This window comes from Condylura cristata, unplaced genomic scaffold, assembly GCF_000260355.1.
Source record: "Condylura cristata isolate star-nosed mole 26May11 unplaced genomic scaffold, ConCri1.0 scaffold00004, whole genome shotgun sequence".
Taxonomy (NCBI): domain Eukaryota; kingdom Metazoa; phylum Chordata; class Mammalia; order Eulipotyphla; family Talpidae; genus Condylura; species Condylura cristata.
The window spans coordinates 68,641,484-68,659,049 of record NW_004567105.1 but is presented as its reverse complement, the minus strand read 5'-3'; the positions used below and the strand labels follow the sequence as shown (position 1 = coordinate 68,659,049).

The window sequence follows — 17,566 nt, the reverse complement described above, 5'->3', positions numbered from 1 at the left end:
ATTGAAAATAGAATTGCTGTATGAGCCAACAATTCCACTTTGGGGTATTTATTCCAGGCAAATAAAAACACTTACTTGAAAAGATATCTGTAATGCTATGCTGTTCATTGAAGCATTTTTTTGACAATGATCAAGAAATGCAGACGTTCAAGTGCCCATTGATCAGTGAATGAATAAAGAGAGAGACATTCACACATATGCACACACATACACACAGGAATATTGTTCAACCATAAAAAGTAATGCATTATTGCCACTTGTGACAACATGGATGAAACTTGAGGGTATGACACTATGTGAAGTAAGTCAAAGGAAGCTAAATACATATGATCTCACTCATATGGGATCTGAAAACAAATCAAGATCTTAGATACAGAGAACAGAATCCTGATTGCCAGAGATGGGAGTAAAATGGGTGAAGAGGTCAAAAGATACAAACCTATCGTTATAAAAGTCATACAGCATGGTTACTATAGTGAAGAATAATTATTTTACATATTTGAAAATTTCCCAGTACCTCTTAAAAGTTCTCATAAGGAAAAAAAAAAAAAGAACTCTGTGTAGTTGTGGATGATAATGAGACTGACTTAACTGTGGTGCTCATTTCACAATATATACAATATCTGAACACCTTGTATGCCTGAAATTAAAATATTTGTGTCAAATACACCTCAATAAAAAATGGTTAAAAGAGTAAATTCTGTTATATGTAATTTGTTATAATTAAATATATCTGTCATTTTTAATAAAGAGGTTTTCTAATAATAAAATACACGAGCCTGGATAGGATCATCAAGAGAGTGAGTGTAGAGAGAGAACAGGTACAAGCATTGGCGTGCTAGGTGACTTCAGTGTCAGAGAAATGATACTGAACTAGCAAATGAGACTGAGAAATTAGATGAGTGGAAATGGAGCAGGACAGTAAGGTATGCTGAATGCCACAGGAGAATTCTGCTAATTTAAGCATTTCTACAGGACTTTTTTCCTAAGATTCAATTAAGGAAAGGGATGTTCAAAAAGATTTGGAAAGATGAGTAATATAATTATTTCCTTATATTTTGATACTAGAAAGAAGACCTGGATATTGTGTGTGAGCGATTCACTACAAGTAAACTGCAGTCCTTTGAGGATTTAACTCATATTTCTACCTATGGCTTTCGGGGTGAGGTAAGCTAAAGATTAAAGAAATATGTAAATAGCCTCCTCTGATCACATTTCTGCTTTTTTTGGGTATGTTTCTCAACAGAGATATAAAGATATGATACTTTCTGCATGTTAAATATGTGTAAATCTGAGCAAACTTCATTAAATCCAATTTTCCAAAACAGAATTGTTCATAATATATTAAAAACCATTTTCTCTCTAGAGACGTTCCAGAACATTGTGTGTCACTTGATGGAAGAATGCATTACCATCTACAAAATTTTTTTCTTAAAAGTCAAGTGGAAAAGAAAAAAAATCAAGTGAATCTGGTCAACACTAGGTCTAAGTACCAATATTCACACAATATCAGGGGTAAGAAAGCATGGTCAGTGATTCTGAGATTTGAAAACTACATGATAAAAGATTTATTGCTTTCAACAAATAAACTACAAGGGAAAAAATGTACAGAAGGGCTCAAGAACTAATAGATGAAAAGGGATTTCTGTGTGCTATGCATGGTTTATAGCACTTCACCATGTAAATAGTAACTCACTCTTGACATAATTTCACAGGGTAGGTTATTTATTTATTTATTTTACAACAGTTTATTTTTACATCATTTTGTACATTTTTTTTTCCATCTCAATTGTAATCCCTGCGGGTTTCCCATCACCAAGTCACCCGTGTGCCATCACCATAATCCCGTGCACTTCCCTCCGCACCCCCCCGTTTTTGATCCCATTTCCCACTCCACCACAGGTTAGGTTTTTAACTCTGCTTTACATGTGAGGAAACTAACACGGAGGTTGACCAGATGAACAGGAAACACGAGCAGATGTAGAAACACAGTCTGAAGTGGCAGCCTGGGGGATCCACAGTTCACTTGCAGCGTCTGCCCCTGTCTGCTTGCTCCAGTGTTGGTTCAAAGATCCCAAAGCCTGTGGCCCTCTCTCTTCCTGACAATACACAGTGTTGCTGCAGTGGGTATAGTAAATGTCCTTCCTTACATAGGTCTCAAAATACATAGATTTTTAGTGAAGAACAATTTCTGAAATCCAGCCAGGACCAGCTAATCCCAGAGCCTAAGCCTTCCTCTTCCAGGTGACTCACTCTGCCACAGGTGGCCTGACTGTCTGCCAAGATGCCGTCACACAGACCCCTTCTTAGTGCCTGGGGTGCATTTTTATATGCCGTGAGATGACCTTGTGAAAGGGGATACAGATTTCAAAGGGTTGGAAACGAGTCTTGGTTATAAGGGAAAGAAATTGAATGCGGATTCAATTTCTTTTGTCTTTACTGTATAATTTAAAATTTGCATTGTTAAATTTAACTGCTTAAACAATTTCGAAATAACTGGTGTGCCTTCATTATGCATTTCTGAAGCAAGTTTTAAAGTTGTTTGAAGACAAATCATTGAGAATGCCATTATGCGAACCTGTCATTCTGCTACCTGGGTGAGATTGTTAACACATTAATCCTTTAGTTTGTTTCCATTTAGGCTTTATATATAATATATACAACATATATATATATATATATATATTATATATATATATAAATCGAACTGAAAATTATAGCAAATTAGAATATCAGTTTGATTTTTTTTAAACATATCATCAAAATGATGAGCAAAGTGTTCATTGCCATTTCTTATTAAAGAAAGGAAAAGATGATTTAAGCCACCTTTCCCCTTCATGATGTGAGGAGTGCCCCAGAAGCGAGTTTTACCTTTTATTTTTTCATTTTCCTTCCTAGGCTTTAGCCAGCATAAGCCATGTGGCTCACGTTACTATTACAACCAAAACAGCTGATGGAAAGTGTGCATACAGGTACAGAGCAGTCATCTTTTGTTTATATATATTCACCCTGAAGTGTGCTTTTTAATCTCAGAGTTACCCTATCTAAAAACCGGTGTTACCTTTTTTGGCCAAGATCCTGGTTAGGTTTTCTTTCCTCCCCATAAATGAATTGCTAATCCACGGGAATGACTGTTAGGTAGTAATCTTACTTTGTGGATTCTTGAAAGATAATATAGCATGTAACAGATGTTTCACAAGGTGTCTATTACATAGAAGTGTTTTAAGTAAAAGCTGTTGATATTATTTTGCCCCTCTGCTCTTCATTGGGTATCACTTTGGGTTTATTACAGGTCTGTGATGGGGTGTTGGGGCTCACGTTCCTGAGCAGACTCGTGAACCCCCACTCCATTAGATACCCGTGTCTGTGCTGGCCTTCCCACACATGATCTCTGGCTGGCTGTTGTCCTGGCAGTTTTCGGAGGCTGACAAATAGCCTTAGTAGGACAGAATTTGAGGAATTAAAATCATTGATGAGCACTGGCCATTTCTAGGGGAAGACAGGTGGGGGTACCTAAATTATGCCCCAAAAGAAATTGTTTTTATCACACTGTAACTTATTAGAGGAAATAGCTTCAGCCAGGGCAGTTCTGCCTGTTTCTCAGTCTTCTTCATCTGAGGAACCTGCTAAATAACAGAGATGGCACATTTCTGGGTATACAGCACTGACTGACGCTAGTGGGGGCGTTTAACTCTGCATGAGTTATCACTGCCCTAGGATCAGGCGGGGGTGGGGGTGGTGTGGTGGTGCTGGCACTAGAATCCCTTTTCATAAAACCAGGCTCTTGTGAGCTTGTCTTCATAAATAATCTGAAGCACCAGTTTCCTTTCTTTGTCTCGGCGGTCACATTATGCCCCTACTTGGACTGCTGCGGGCTCCTCTCTTGTGGTCAGAGGAAATCCAGAGTCGTCACCATAGCAGCCAGTGTGCTCTCGGGCCTCTTTTCCAGCGCCTCTCTCCAAACATCCCTGGCTGCTGAGAATTCTAATGCTTTTGTGTTTTTGTTTTTCCCATCCTGGATGGTCTTTCCTGATCTCTCCATCTCAGTCTATATATACCTCTCTGGAGTCCAGATAAATTGTGGCCTCCTCTGTGACACTTTGTCTCACCCCAGGCTGACCGTTTCCTTCTGTGTGTGACTTAGCACAGTGCTCTACAGTTTAAGTAAAATCGTATTTCCTCACACATAAAGGGCTTTCCAAGGCCTTTATCACCAGGACGTCTAAATCCAAACAAAATGGGGTCAGTGGGGGTGGAATGACCTGGTTGGTGGGTCTTTACCTGGACACTTCTGACTGCAGGACACGACCCAAAAGCAGAAACCATGTAAAACAAAAATAATGGGATTTGTTTTCAGGGAGTGAAAGAGGGAGCAAGAAGAGTGGGAGGAGATTATTGGCCTGGCCCATGTTCTAGCCCAGGTAACACCCACTGAGCAGACCAAGGTCTAAGCCAAAACACTGCCTGGCAAGCTGGTGGCTTCTCCAAATGCCCCTGTTCACCAGTCTAACTGCCAAGCCTCAGCTCTGCCCTGTTTCCCATCAGCCCCGGCCCAGGGGGTGGAATCTAGAAAGCGCCACCTTCTGCCATCAAACTGTCTATATGATCCACCCTTGCTGGCTCAGAGGCGCTCTGCTCTTCGCTTTCTCCTACACATCCTTAAGGCCTGTACATGGCAACTCTTGAGAGATGGTAGTAGAGTTACCAGAAAAACTACTGATTTCATAGGCAACGGCAAAACTATGGGTAGATTGTTGTTTGATTTTTTTTTGGATTGCAATTTGAAGTATGGAATTACGGAAGTAGGGAAAAGTCTAAAGAAAAATGGTAATTAAGACAATAGGTAACACGGCTGTATTTTAATCTACTACAAGTTTTTTTTTTTTTTACCCTTTGGATAAGTATCTCTTCTGTTGATATTAATAATCTCCTATTTCTGAATAGAGCAAATTACTCAGATGGAAAGCTGAAAGCCCCTCCTAAACCCTGTGCAGGCAATCAAGGGACCCAGATCACGGTAAGAACAGCATATGAATTGTTGAATAAGAATTTTGTATGGATATTGACATGAAAAAGAAAATTGCTTCTGAGTTTTCAAAGAAATATTTAAATTAATTTTTACTCGTTACTAGAAGCCCCCAAGATATCAGCCCCCGAGCTAGACATTGTTTGTGGCATGGCAGCCTGCCCAACCCTTTATCTTTTGTAAGAGGCTGGGGGATTCTTTTATTCGAGGGCAGAAATCAGTGGCAGGATAATGGATATCAAAAGAACTTGAAATGGTTCCAGAAGACATGAGTTAGTGTTCCAGCATTGCCATGCAACATCTGTGTGTCCCAAGTTACTTAATGGCTCTCACTCTTAGCTTTCCTTATCAAAGGAAACAAAGGCTACCCGCTCATGGGATCATAAGTGAAAAGGGAGTGTTTGTTTTTTTTTTTTTGAAGATACATTTGTTTGGGTTCTCTGCCCCCAACTTGTCCCTGGTGAATCCTCTTACCACCCCTGTACCTCTGGCTATACCCCAGTTCTGTATGCATAAACAAACAACTCTTTAAGGAAAATAAAGATTTATTTGTTTGTGCATACAAGAACCTGGTTATAGACCAGAGGTGCAGAGGGGTAAGAAGATTCTCCTGAGACAGAGTGGGGAACAGAATAGGTAGGTTGAGTGAAATGCTGAGGAGAGCAGCAGGCAAGACAGTAGAGGTCTGTTGTGCCATGTGGGTCAGCTCCCTGGCCAAGGATCAAACTTGTGCTACAGTAGCTATGGAGAGCGTCATAGTACTGCACCTCAACACGTTGTGCCACCAGGGAGGCCCCTCTATCTGTTCTGTAACCTCACTGGCTATTGCATGTCTACCTGAAGACTGACCCTTAGACAGGATGAGGCTGGAGAGGCAGGAATGAAGGTGGGTTTCAGAGTGCATGTCATCTGGTGTCACCGTGGCCACACTGATTCCGGAGAACCCCAGATGGCCTTAGAAATTTTACAATTTGTTTGAAAACTGTGTTTGAATGCCATGTGACGCTATAATTGTGTGTTTATGTTGCCCCACTAAACTGTGTGCTATCCTGGGTAAGACAGTGCTTTGTCTTCCTCTTGCCAGCATAAAGCCAAGAGCTTGACAGAGAGAGTGCCAGCCCTCAGGTACAGAGAGAGAGAGCGCACGGGGTGCCGTTGGGTACCTATTTGTGAAATGAGCAAATAAACGGGGATGGAGGGAATCATATCCCTTATTCCTTTTGCCCCTTCCTTAATCAGGGCTGGGAACTGTGCTATTGGTAAATATGTTTGGATTCACTGCCGTGAACCCACCTAAAGCCTACTTTAGGTGAGTAGCGTGGGCTCTAATTTTCATGTCCTTTCATGAACTTACAAGGAAAAAACTCAATTTCTATTCAGGTGGAGGACCTTTTTTACAACATATCCACGAGGAGGAAAGCTTTAAAAAATCCAAGTGAAGAGTATGGGAAAATTTTGGAAGTTGTTGGCAGGTACAGTTGAAAACCTGGGAGGGGGCCTCTGAGCGGTCTCACCAAAGGAATGTGTTCTGGTGCTTAAAACTTGAGACCTGCTGCTGAGCTGGAGGGAAGGCAATGGTACTGGCCTCCAGACTGTTTCTGGTCAAGGGTTAGTCACCATTTTGGACTTCCAGCTCGCCAGGAGCAAGTAGTTAACCTGTGTGTTAGAGAAGTTTCTTTGGTGATAAGCAAAAGCTGACTTGAACCCCAAAGAAACTTACTAGGCCTAGGAGTGACACAATAGTGAAAACAGGGCGGACAACTGTTCCCTGGGAAGGACAAGAACCAGGGTGGTATTGGGGATTTGATGTAGTCTCCCTGCTGCAATTGTTTTCATTCTTTCCTGGCTCTACTTGAGAGTGTTTCTGGGAGAGGGTTAGGAGCCAGTTGCTAAAGAGTGATGGGCATAGCTTGATTCCCCCCACAGCATATGCCCAGGTCTATGGGGCAGATAGACTCGGGCTTCCCATCACCGAATCACCCGTGTGCCATCACCATAGTCCAGTGCACTCCCCTCCTCCCACTGTTTTTGATCCCATTCCTACGGGGAGGTTTTTTTAATTGGCAGTTAACAAAAGGTGTATCACGTAGAAAAGGGAAGTTGTTTCCCAAAGGAAAATGAGAGGCTGTTCGCAGAAGGAGGAGGAAAGAGGTAAAAGCAGCATGGCGCTCATAATAGATTTAATCTGCTAGCCATGAGGCTCCTGCCTGGATCTAAGCCTGCATGTTCTTGAATTGGAACAGAGATGTATTAACTATTTTTCGCAATTTCTAAAAATCAAAAGTGAATGAAACATTTGCCCATAATAAAGTGGCACAGCTTTGCCTTCCCCTGAAATTCCCATTCGCCAGTGCCTGAAGATTAATTACCTCCAAAAAATAAAGGAGCTATGCTGTGGGCGGCTCTTTTGGTTTTAGGTTATTGACAAGTGAATCACTGTTACTGGACCGTGTATTTTGTTAGACACAGTTCTTCCACTCATGTGAGGAGTAGTGAGTATTGAGGTCCTGGCAGAAGCTGTTGGGTCAAGGAAAAAGCAAGTGGGGGTGCTGTTTTGAGGGGCTCTGGGAGAGAATGGGTTGTTAAAGTGAGGTGCTCAAGATGCCTTTGAAACGACTCAGGCCTCTGGAACACTGAAAATAGAGCTCTTGGCAGGAAAGAAGTTGTAGTATGATATCCTCTAGGCTAGTTACAGCCTTTCAATACAAAATGGAACCTTGGTGTTTTGTTTGACTCAACCAAAATTTCACATTGATATCGCCATGCAGCCTGTTGGCCAACTGTCTGGTGGGTAAAGCAAGATACATGTAGAGGCGGATGCAGCTCTGTGTGTGTGTTATATTATTAAGCCAAGAGCTTAATACTTAAGCTAAAACACATGCATTGTGCCTACTGTTTATTTGTTTACTATTTGTTTTCTTTTCTTTGCCAGGTATTCAATACATAATTCAGGCATTAGTTTCTCGGTTAAAAAAGTAAGTTCTTGATTTATAGGGGATGGGTAGATATTATCAGAGAAAGAAGGATTTTTGTATAGTTTGCTTATGGAGCTAAGTCATGCTGTTTCAGTCATAACTAAAACAGTGAATCCAATTTTCTGCTCTGCCCATCAGCAAGGCGAGACCATCGCTGATGTTAGAACACTGCCCAATGCCACAACAGTGGACAATATCCGCTCCATCTTTGGAAATGCTGTTAGTCGGTATGTTTGATAATCTTTTTTTTTTTTTTAATATTTTTAAAGATTTATTTATTCATACAGAACTGGGGTACAAGCCAGAGATGTGGAGGGTGATAGGATTCATCAGAGATAGAGCGGGGAGCAGAACAGGCAGATTGACGAAGTATACTGCTGAGGGGAGCAGCGGGCGGGTCAGGAGAGGTCTGCCGCGCCATGTGGATCTCCTCCGGGGCAGGCAGGGATCGAACTCATGCTGAAGTGGCTTTAGCTTCTTAGTGCTGTGCTTTAACCCGCTGTGCCACCAGGGAGGGCCCTGATAATCTATTTTTAAAAAATATTTTATATCCCAGGTCTTGGTTTATCATTTCATCACATTGTTTTGGACTGTCAAGGTAGCACTTGCCTGAAGAGTTTACTTTAATCAAATATGCCTCTTGCTTCAGATTTCTTAAGAGTCATTATTTCATATAATCCCCACTTGCTGTGGTGTGTTATCTCTTGGTGCTCACCCTGCATCAGACTGAGACCTCTCTTTGCCTCAGTCTTCAGTGTCCCCTTCACCTGATATTTCCTACTTTAGGATTTATTCACTGCGTTCACTATTTAGGAATTGCCCTTCATATTCCAGACTTTGTGGGAAAAGGTCAGGATGTAAAAATGATTAAGTATTTTCTACCCTAAAGACTCCTTGTCTGGCAGCTAGCAAGCAGCTTTGTGTCCCCAAGTCTTCACTGTCACAGAAAGCAGAAGAAGGGAAATTGCTTGCATTACGGATTCCTCATTGCACTCCCTCTGCAGGTGAAAACCACCGCTTACATGATAGATTCTTGGCTAAATCTCAGCACGGGACAAAGCCCAGCGGGCCTATGTCATCATCTGAGTTATAACGCTAAGACCTTTCTGTATGTGAGGCTTACAGATAGTGGAGACATACAGATGAGTGAAAATGGCCCTGATTTGCCTTTTCCTACAAAATTTTTTTTTAATGAATTTTATTATTTTTTTCCTTACAAATCTTAAAAGTAGCAGCAATGATCCCAGAAGCCAGTTTTCTCCTTCGAAAGACAAGGTATTCATTCTTTGAGCAAAACCAAGTTCCTATCTGAGGGAGAGTCAAGTAGCTTTAAATTACCCTTCCTTTCTAATTAGGTGTTAATTTTTTAACTATGTTCTCAGGACAGAGAAAGCTATGTTGTACAGTGAAACTTTCAAGAGTTAGAATTAGTTGTTAGGAAATTCCTAGGTATTGTGAGAAATGAGAAGTCCCCCCCAAGTGGGGGAAATTAGAAGTCCCCCAAGTGTGTTTCCAGAACACAAGCCTGGAGTCATTTGGGGAAGAAAGGGCTTGCTGGTTCACATCATGTGTGGGAAATGCTGAAAGCCATATTCTCAGAGATTCAGAACATATTACTGCATGAAAATCTTCTGCCATCCATTTAGCAAAGGCTTAATGACTGCCTGCTGTTGACTCAGCTCTGTGCTGTAGGATAGGGAGAGAGTCGGGAGTAACACAGCATTGATTCTTACCATGAGAGGACTCACTTAGTTGGAAAGACATGAAATAATTACTGCCATTCCTTAGAGATTGTGCTAGATGCCTCAAAGGAAAACATAAGGCACAATGGAAGAACCTCTCCAAGTCAGGGATAGTCAGAGAAGGCTCTTTGGGGAGGGAACGCCTGAGACATGAGGGAAGAGGGGGATTAATCAGCTGACAGAAGGTCAGGAGTAAAATGTTCCAGGCCGTGGGCCCAGCACTCGGGAAGGCCCAAGGGCGGCAGTCAGGCCTGTGTGAGGCCTTTCTTGCACCTACTAATCTCACCTCCTCTCAGAGGCTCTCTGAGGGGAATACCAGCCAGATGGTGCAACTCAGCAAAGATGAATTCTTTGGGATATCATCGTTGGAATTTAGCTACTAAGATGCATGAGCATTTCAGCACATACAATCCCACAATTTAGACTTGGCTTTGTGTCCTAGCAGTAGAGCAGTGCTTGGCAGACAGAATAAGTGCTTGAAATTACAGACTGAATGAGTGGCCTGACAGAGGGGTGCAGGGATGTCACCTCAGCAAATCTGGGAGGGAGCCCTGATTTTTCCAAGTCTGGTTCTTCATAATATTTAGATTTTCTAGCGTTTTCAGTAGCCTCAAAATGTCTTTTTTCCATTTAGAGAACTGATTGAAGTTGGATGTGAGGATAAAACCCTTGCTTTCAAGATGAGTGGCTACATATCTAATGCAAACTACTCAGTGAAGAAGTGTATCTTCTTACTCTTCATCAACCGTAAGTGAAATAAAAGCAAGTGGGGAAATCCAGCCAACGGGGCTCTTACAGGACCATGGGAAAATTCCCGATTCACAGTTTGAAGTACCCTCCGAGAAACCTCATGTGGAGATGTGGTTTGATAGGCCTAGATTTGCTCAGCCTGCTGACATGTGCTCACTACTCGCTGACTGTTTGCTGACCCTAGGTCTCAATTTTGAGTTGGAGCCCAGGAGAGGACAGCCCAGAGCCCTGTGAGCCAGCATCCTTTCCTCACCTGCTGCATCAGAACCTCACAAGCAGGCTGTAGGCAGATGTTTGTTCTCTCTGTAGAGCAGGCCCACTGATCGAAACTGCTGCAGACACTGGAGAGGGCAACCTTGGAGTAGGCGCTGTAGTTAAAGAAAAGAAGTGGAGTGCTAAGACCCTTGAGAGTATCTTAGTAAGGAATGAATTATTGATGATACACAGAGTTGTATTGGAAACCAAGGAGGTCGTTACCTCTATGCACTTGAATTTTTCTCCAATTCCTTTCCAGCCTTTTTCTCTCTGCTGACATATTATTTACGATTGCTACTTATTTAGTAAATACTAGTTGCATTCTTCTTCTTTTTACTTATTTGCATATTACATGGTTTGAGAGACAGTGGCAGGCAACAACAAGATGTTGTTGTGACTGTTTTTCCTCCAGAAACAAGATTCATCTCTCTATTCATTTCTTACCATTTCGCCACATAGGTCTTTTTACCTTTATTGCTTAAAGCAATTCATAGTTATTTTATAGTTTTATAGTTTTGCTTGCTAGTTCTCTACGGATAACAGTATATTCCCCCACCCACTTATGGTGATAATCAACTATAAAGCAGTTGCTCAAAGCAACAGAGAAACAGTAAGGAAGGAAAGAGCTGGTATTTTATAAACACATTCTGTTAAACTGGTTTATATTAACAGGGTTTTCCCCTACTTCATTAGGGGAGACTTAAGACTGATCTATAATAAAGTTTGCTGTAATCAAAGCTCAGAAAGTTTTCACTTGTGTTTTCCCTACCCATGGACAATAACTGCTCTGTAACACATGTGTTGACAAGTAAACAAGTAAACAAGTAAACATCAGCACAGTGCCCTCGAGTAGCCCATGTTGGTGCTTTGGCCACATGGACTGCATCGACTTCAGTTAACCCGCTCATGATGCCAAGTTCCCAGCCGCAGAGAGAGGTCAGGCCGGCAGGCATGGACTCAGTTATCTGCACACGGTAGGCTCACTCAGGTGGCAGGGACACAGAGCAGTCCTTACTGAGTCAGAAACATCAGCAGTGTGATTCCTTTTACCAGGCGCCCCCACTGCCAGGCCTGTTTGGGCAGGATGCGTGTTGCAGAGTACAGCGACACTGGCCAGGGCCATGGACGTTCAGAGACTAGTAGGCACCTCGTTGATAAAGTCATGGCCACGCTTCTCATTGACAAATCCTTGGCTACCTTGACCCAGGACAGCAGATCAGCAGCAGGCCATGTGTCACAGCAGCACAAACAGCTGTGTTTTCTAAAAATAGACCTCCCTGGGATTTTTAGTTTTATTTATCCCAGCTTGCATTGTTCTCCACCCCCGCAAACCTGCCTCAACTTCTAAATTACCTTAAACACAGCCAGTTATTTGTATTTCTGAAGTGCCTGGCAGACTCATCTTTCATGACTCAGTGTGTGTACCTGCTGTCGGAACTCCCTGAGGGGTCAGTTGCGCCCCTCACCTCACCTCTCTGTGGTGCTTACGTGTACAATGGGAGACAGTACGTATTTGCATTAGTGGAGCTACGTCACACTGCCCACCATGCCCAGCAAGCGCAAAGGTGGCCCGTCAAGGTAAACTGAGGGCAGGAAGTGGGGACAGAATGTACTAACGTCCTGCTTTTGCCACTTGGGCAAGAGGCGAGAGCTGCACATCCCCCATGAGATGCCGGGAAACAGCAACTGACCCCTTCCCCCCCAGGATCTGAGAGGGTGCCACTCCAGAGATGTTCCTCAGGTAGTGCCATGATTGATACGAATATGCACCTGTTGCCTCGCTCTTCAGAACAACTTTGAGCTGGTTACTTTCATTTTTTTTTTTTTTAGACCGTCTGGTAGAGTCAGCTTCCTTAAGAAAAGCCATAGAAACAGTGTATGCAGCATATTTGCCTAAAAACACACACCCGTTCCTGTATCTCAGGTAATGCAGCTACTCCCAGCCATGGCGCACAAGGAACAGAAGTTTGTTCAGCTTTCCTCATTGAAAGAGGTGGGCTTACAGTGCTCTGTCAGAGTGAACCCCATAATATGCCACGGGCCGGACAATGTGCTCTGCCTTCTCACGGGCACAGCTTTCCTTTTCCCTCATACATTGGGTCTTGCAGCAGAGCCTCCCTGAGAGTTCTGTGTTGGTGAAACAAAGGTGAATGAACATCTTAAGGCATCGGCCCCCACCAGAGAAACCCTTCCTCTCCCAGGGTCCCTCTGGCGCCCTCTGTTGACAAAGTGTTACAAAGCTCCGGAGCAAGCATATGGCAAGTGGATTTGGAGCTAATTAATAGCTGACCCAGCCTCTAAACTTACTTTCATATTAAATTTTAATGACAGAACGCTGTCTGGCGTATATTCTTGTTTGGATCCTCAAATAATGCTGAAAAATAGGTAAAGACAGCTTTATGCTTACAGATGAGACAACTGAGTGATAGACTTGCCCACAGGTTTATGGTTCCAGATGAGAGGACATACCTAGACATTCTGCTAATCTTGGAATCACAGTATTAGCAGCCTAAATGATGTTATTAAATGACATATAATAAATGTCAGGTGCCTGCAAATGTTTTATATGATTTTAATTCCCACCATATATTATATCCATTTTGTGAATGAGGAACCTTAACAAAGAAAGATGGTGTAACTTACCCCCAAACTACGTAGCTTTTATGTAGCAGGGCCAGCATTTTAACCAGGTCACTGAGATTTGACCTTGAGGTCTTGATTGCTGTGTCATTTAGCCTCCCTTGTATGATGAGTGTGATTTTTACCCCCCCAAACCCCCCACCATTCTAAGATGATAATTCCCCTTTTCTCCCTGCCAGTTTAGAAATCAGCCCCCAGAATGTGGATGTCAATGTGCATCCCACAAAGCATGAAGTTCACTTCCTGCACGAGGACAGCATTCTGGAGCGGGTGCAGCAGCACATTGAGAGCAAACTCCTGGGCTCCAACTCCTCCCGGATGTACTTCACCCAGGTGGGGGCGCTTTTCACCCACCAGCTTCTTTACCTTTGCCACCTTAAAACATGCTATGCAGATGTAACAGCCCAGGTATTCTTATCTGTTGCTTTAGGACCTTCATGATCATTGTCTCTCAGCAACATTTCTTTCTTTGAACCTCACTAAAAGCATTGTATTACCCCTACCTCCATCTAGCACTTTCAGTGGCTCCCCAGGGAAATGAGCTACCTAAAACATAGGGGCACCCTCTTCCTGGGTCCCTCTCCACTGGAGATGTTTAGGAGGAGGCTGATCCCACCTAGATGCCAAAGTGGAGGGGCGGGGTATGAGGGCTGTTCATGGCACATAGTCCTAGGCTGTCTGCTTCCACATCTCCCTCATGGAAGGGGAACTGGCCATTCCCACACCGGAGGACAGTTGTAAGCAGTGGGCGAACAATGAGAGGTAAATATCTAGAATAGGGCCTTGCACCATTCATCTTACTTAGTTATCCGGGTTCTAAGTACATAAGGTCAATTATCTAGGCTCCCAAGCTACCCCCCTTCTTAGGAGCCCTCAGTTTTCCCATCTGTAAAACAAGCAGGTTGGATAACAGGACCTGGTATCCCCTCCTAGTTCTGACATGTGGTTTGGGGCAGTCCTGTATCATCAGGAGCTTCGTGAGAACACCCAAGAGAAGCTACAAAAGTGGAAATAGTCTCCCCATTAAATTATACTGGGTCTTGCAAGCAGAAGGTGGGATTCTGAGAGGCCTCCTTCACAGAAAACCTTTTAAGTTACCAAGGATAAATATTTCTCATGATAATATTACCCACCTGAAAGAAGCTGGGTGGGAAATGGGCAGGCCCTAAGTAGGGAGAGGAAATGCACCTGGAGCAGCTCCCCGCCCCTGAACACAGGCGATTGGAGATTCTTGGGACAGAGAGGAAGTGAAAGGTCTCAGGGCGCTCCTGGTGACCTCTGAAAGGTGTGTGTGGCAGGCGGGCAGAGGGAAGTTCTGCCTGGGAATGGGCGCTCAGCCTGCTCTCCTGGGCTTGGGTGTCAGCATGAGCCCGAGGTGTTAGAGAGGTGAGAAGTGCTCAGATGCTGCAGGTCCCGTGCGTGCACGGGAGGCTGGTCCCACCTAGATGGGCAGAGCACCCACATACGCCCAGTGGGCTGAAGGAGTCTCGGGTGCGGAAAGCTCTGGGAGCGGCATCTGGGCCACAGGAACTGCCCGGCAGCTGTGGTTGGCTTATGTCTGCTGTGGCTCTCTTAGCCTCCACACCCCTTTCCTGCTGCTCGTGCTCTGCCTGCCTCCCCAGATATGGGCAAGACACTGCTGGGTGCCCGCAGAGGTAGCATAGAGGGTTCCTACCTTCGCAGAGGAACGCACATCTCCTGAAGATTACAGCCCACGCACAAACAGGGCTGTGTGGAGAGGATGGGGTGGTGGTGGGGGGGGTAGGGTGCCTTCTTTCCCAGGCTTGGGCAGTCAGGGAAGGGAAGGAGGTTTATGGAGGCTGACAGCCCACGATTGAGGAGGAATGAAAAGGACATTTCCCTGTTTCTGACAGAAAAACATTGAGGATAAAAGCCAAGAGGACTCTGAGGATCTGAAAGCCCAGAGTACCAGCCTGGCCTTCATTGCGATCACCTGGGAAGCACGGAGAAAATCCCGCCTTCATCCTCCCCAAGTCAATCAAGCCTTGGGGGTAGAGCGTGGGCACCAGTAGTTTTAAAGCCTTCACCAAGTGCTTTCATGTGAGCAGGTGAAGCACGGCTGGCTTAGTGTGGGCCTGTTGTTACACTGGTGAAAACTGAGCTGACGAAGGAAACCAGGGCGGGGTTTTCTTCAGCTTATTAAAGAGTATAGCTTTGACTTGATGGCCACTGATGGGACTGATCGGTGTTCAGTGAAGAATGTGGAAAATGAATTGGAGGGGAACAGGAGGGAAACTCGCAGCAGTTTGGGAGAAGGGGTGAGGGGTTTGGACCAACAGTTGGCAATAAATCTAGGATCGCCAGGACCTAGAATGAGTTGGATGGCCGCGGGTGAGAGGGAGCCATCCTGGCCTAGTTGAAGTCTAAGGAACGCAATTGCTGCAGATACTGGAGTTAGACTGACTTCACTGAGAAAAGCACTTTTCTGTATTTTTTCTAACACATAAAAGTAGTGATGCAACACATCTCATGAAGCTATCACACAGCTTCAAATACCATCAACATTTTGTCATTTAGTTTATCTGTCCCTCTCCCACTTGGGGTAGGGAAAGGAATATTTTAGAGCACATTCCAGGCATTTAGGTTTTCCCTGGTATTTCATAATGCATCAAAATTTTTTTCTGACATAATCACAGTGCTTTTTATTACACCTCATAAAATTAATAATAACATCTTACAGCCAATCCATTCAAATACCCCATTTATCCATAAAAGATATTTTCTAGTAGTTTATTTTTAAATATTTATCCATCAAGATTCTATCATTTGGCTGCTGTATCTTTCATCTTCATTTCGGTCTCTGAAAGTCACCCTAGTTGCTTTGTTTTTGTGCCCATTGATAACATTCTGAAGGCTGCCTGTAGAATAATGCACATTTTGGATTGGCTGAATGCTGCTTCTTACTGTCATTTGATTTCTCCCAATCCTCCATGTTTCCTATAAACTGGAAATTGGATCCAGAGGTATGATTATCTACAGATTAAAAAATTATTTTTTGCTAGATAATGCCATGCACTTCCCACCGGTCTCAGCAGGTGGCGCACTCTGTCTTGATATGTGATTCTGGAGATTAGTGCCACAGAGGGGTCAGCTAGTGATGGGCTGATTGATCCATCAGAAAGTTCCCCAAGGATATTTAGCGTACCGACTTCACCATTCACTGGTAACCATAACCCGAATCAGTGATTTCCCTGGATTGCAAGGTTATGGTTTTCTGCTTTATTATTTCCTTTGTGCTAATTAGCTCTGCGATATTTCTGTATAGAATAACTTACCTTTCCTCGTTGCCCAGAGCTACAGATTATCCTGAAATACAGTTCAGTCCAGAAAGTAAAGTTAAATGCTGAATTCTGTCCCTATATCAGTTTGCAAAGTGGTATCCTAGCAATCTTGAGTGACATATAATGACTTTCCCCCCTCTGACTCTTCTATTTCGCCCTCTCTCCCTCTCTCACCCCCATGTTTCTTTTATTTTCTTTGTAGTATTTTGTCATAACTGTTAACAAACTGATGTTAATTATAATTATTTTCTTCTTTGATGTGCAAATTATTCCATCTTAGGCCAGCAAAAGCCCCTACAAGCTCTGTTCTTGCCTTTTTCATCCAATTCCAGTATTCTTTGATAGTTTCCTTTTTCTGGCAAGACAAGCTGTTACAGGCTCACTTTGTGCTTTCCCAGCCCAAACCCTGGATTTGACTGTTTCTCAAAGTAGCTCTGGTTTATTGTAGTGGGCACAATATTTAGAGACTATAATCTGGGATTGGGGGTCCTCACTGCTGCTGGTTGGTCACTGATACTCGGCCTTTCCAATACACAGAACTAGGAAATAAATGTACTTACAAACAGAATAGTGGTTATCTGAAGCTGGGGGCGTAGGAAGGGGTGTGTGGAATGGTGGGTTTGTGTTTAATGGGAACAGTTTCTCTTTGTGAGGATGAAAAAGTCAAAAATATATATGTACTCAGTGCCATAACTGTACACTTACAAATAGTTAAGTGGTACATTTTTAGTTACATGTATCTCACCATTAAAAAAAGATCCTCTTACAGCAGGAAAAAGAAGGTAAAAATACAAGAACTTTACATTCAGGTTTCCATTTCAAATCAATTTTAAGATTATAAGAAATTTGCTAAAATCTTCAATTTTATATTTGCAT

General features: G+C 43.3%; 1 protein-coding gene across 1 annotated transcript in view; it reads left to right on the top strand.

Annotated features, from left to right (window-relative positions):
• MLH1 (mutL homolog 1) overlaps positions 1–17,566 on the top strand; it is a 36,865-nt gene that overhangs the window by 1,920 nt on the left and 17,379 nt on the right. Inside the window, exons 3-11 of the mRNA XM_004676323.2 lie at positions 1,069–1,167; positions 2,899–2,972; positions 4,945–5,017; positions 6,407–6,498; positions 7,959–8,001; positions 8,140–8,228; positions 10,378–10,490; positions 12,579–12,672; positions 13,568–13,721. Coding sequence (XP_004676380.1) covers positions 1,069–1,167; positions 2,899–2,972; positions 4,945–5,017; positions 6,407–6,498; positions 7,959–8,001; positions 8,140–8,228; positions 10,378–10,490; positions 12,579–12,672; positions 13,568–13,721 — 831 coding nt within the window. The remainder of the gene's footprint in view (positions 1–1,068; positions 1,168–2,898; positions 2,973–4,944; positions 5,018–6,406; positions 6,499–7,958; positions 8,002–8,139; positions 8,229–10,377; positions 10,491–12,578; positions 12,673–13,567; positions 13,722–17,566) is intronic.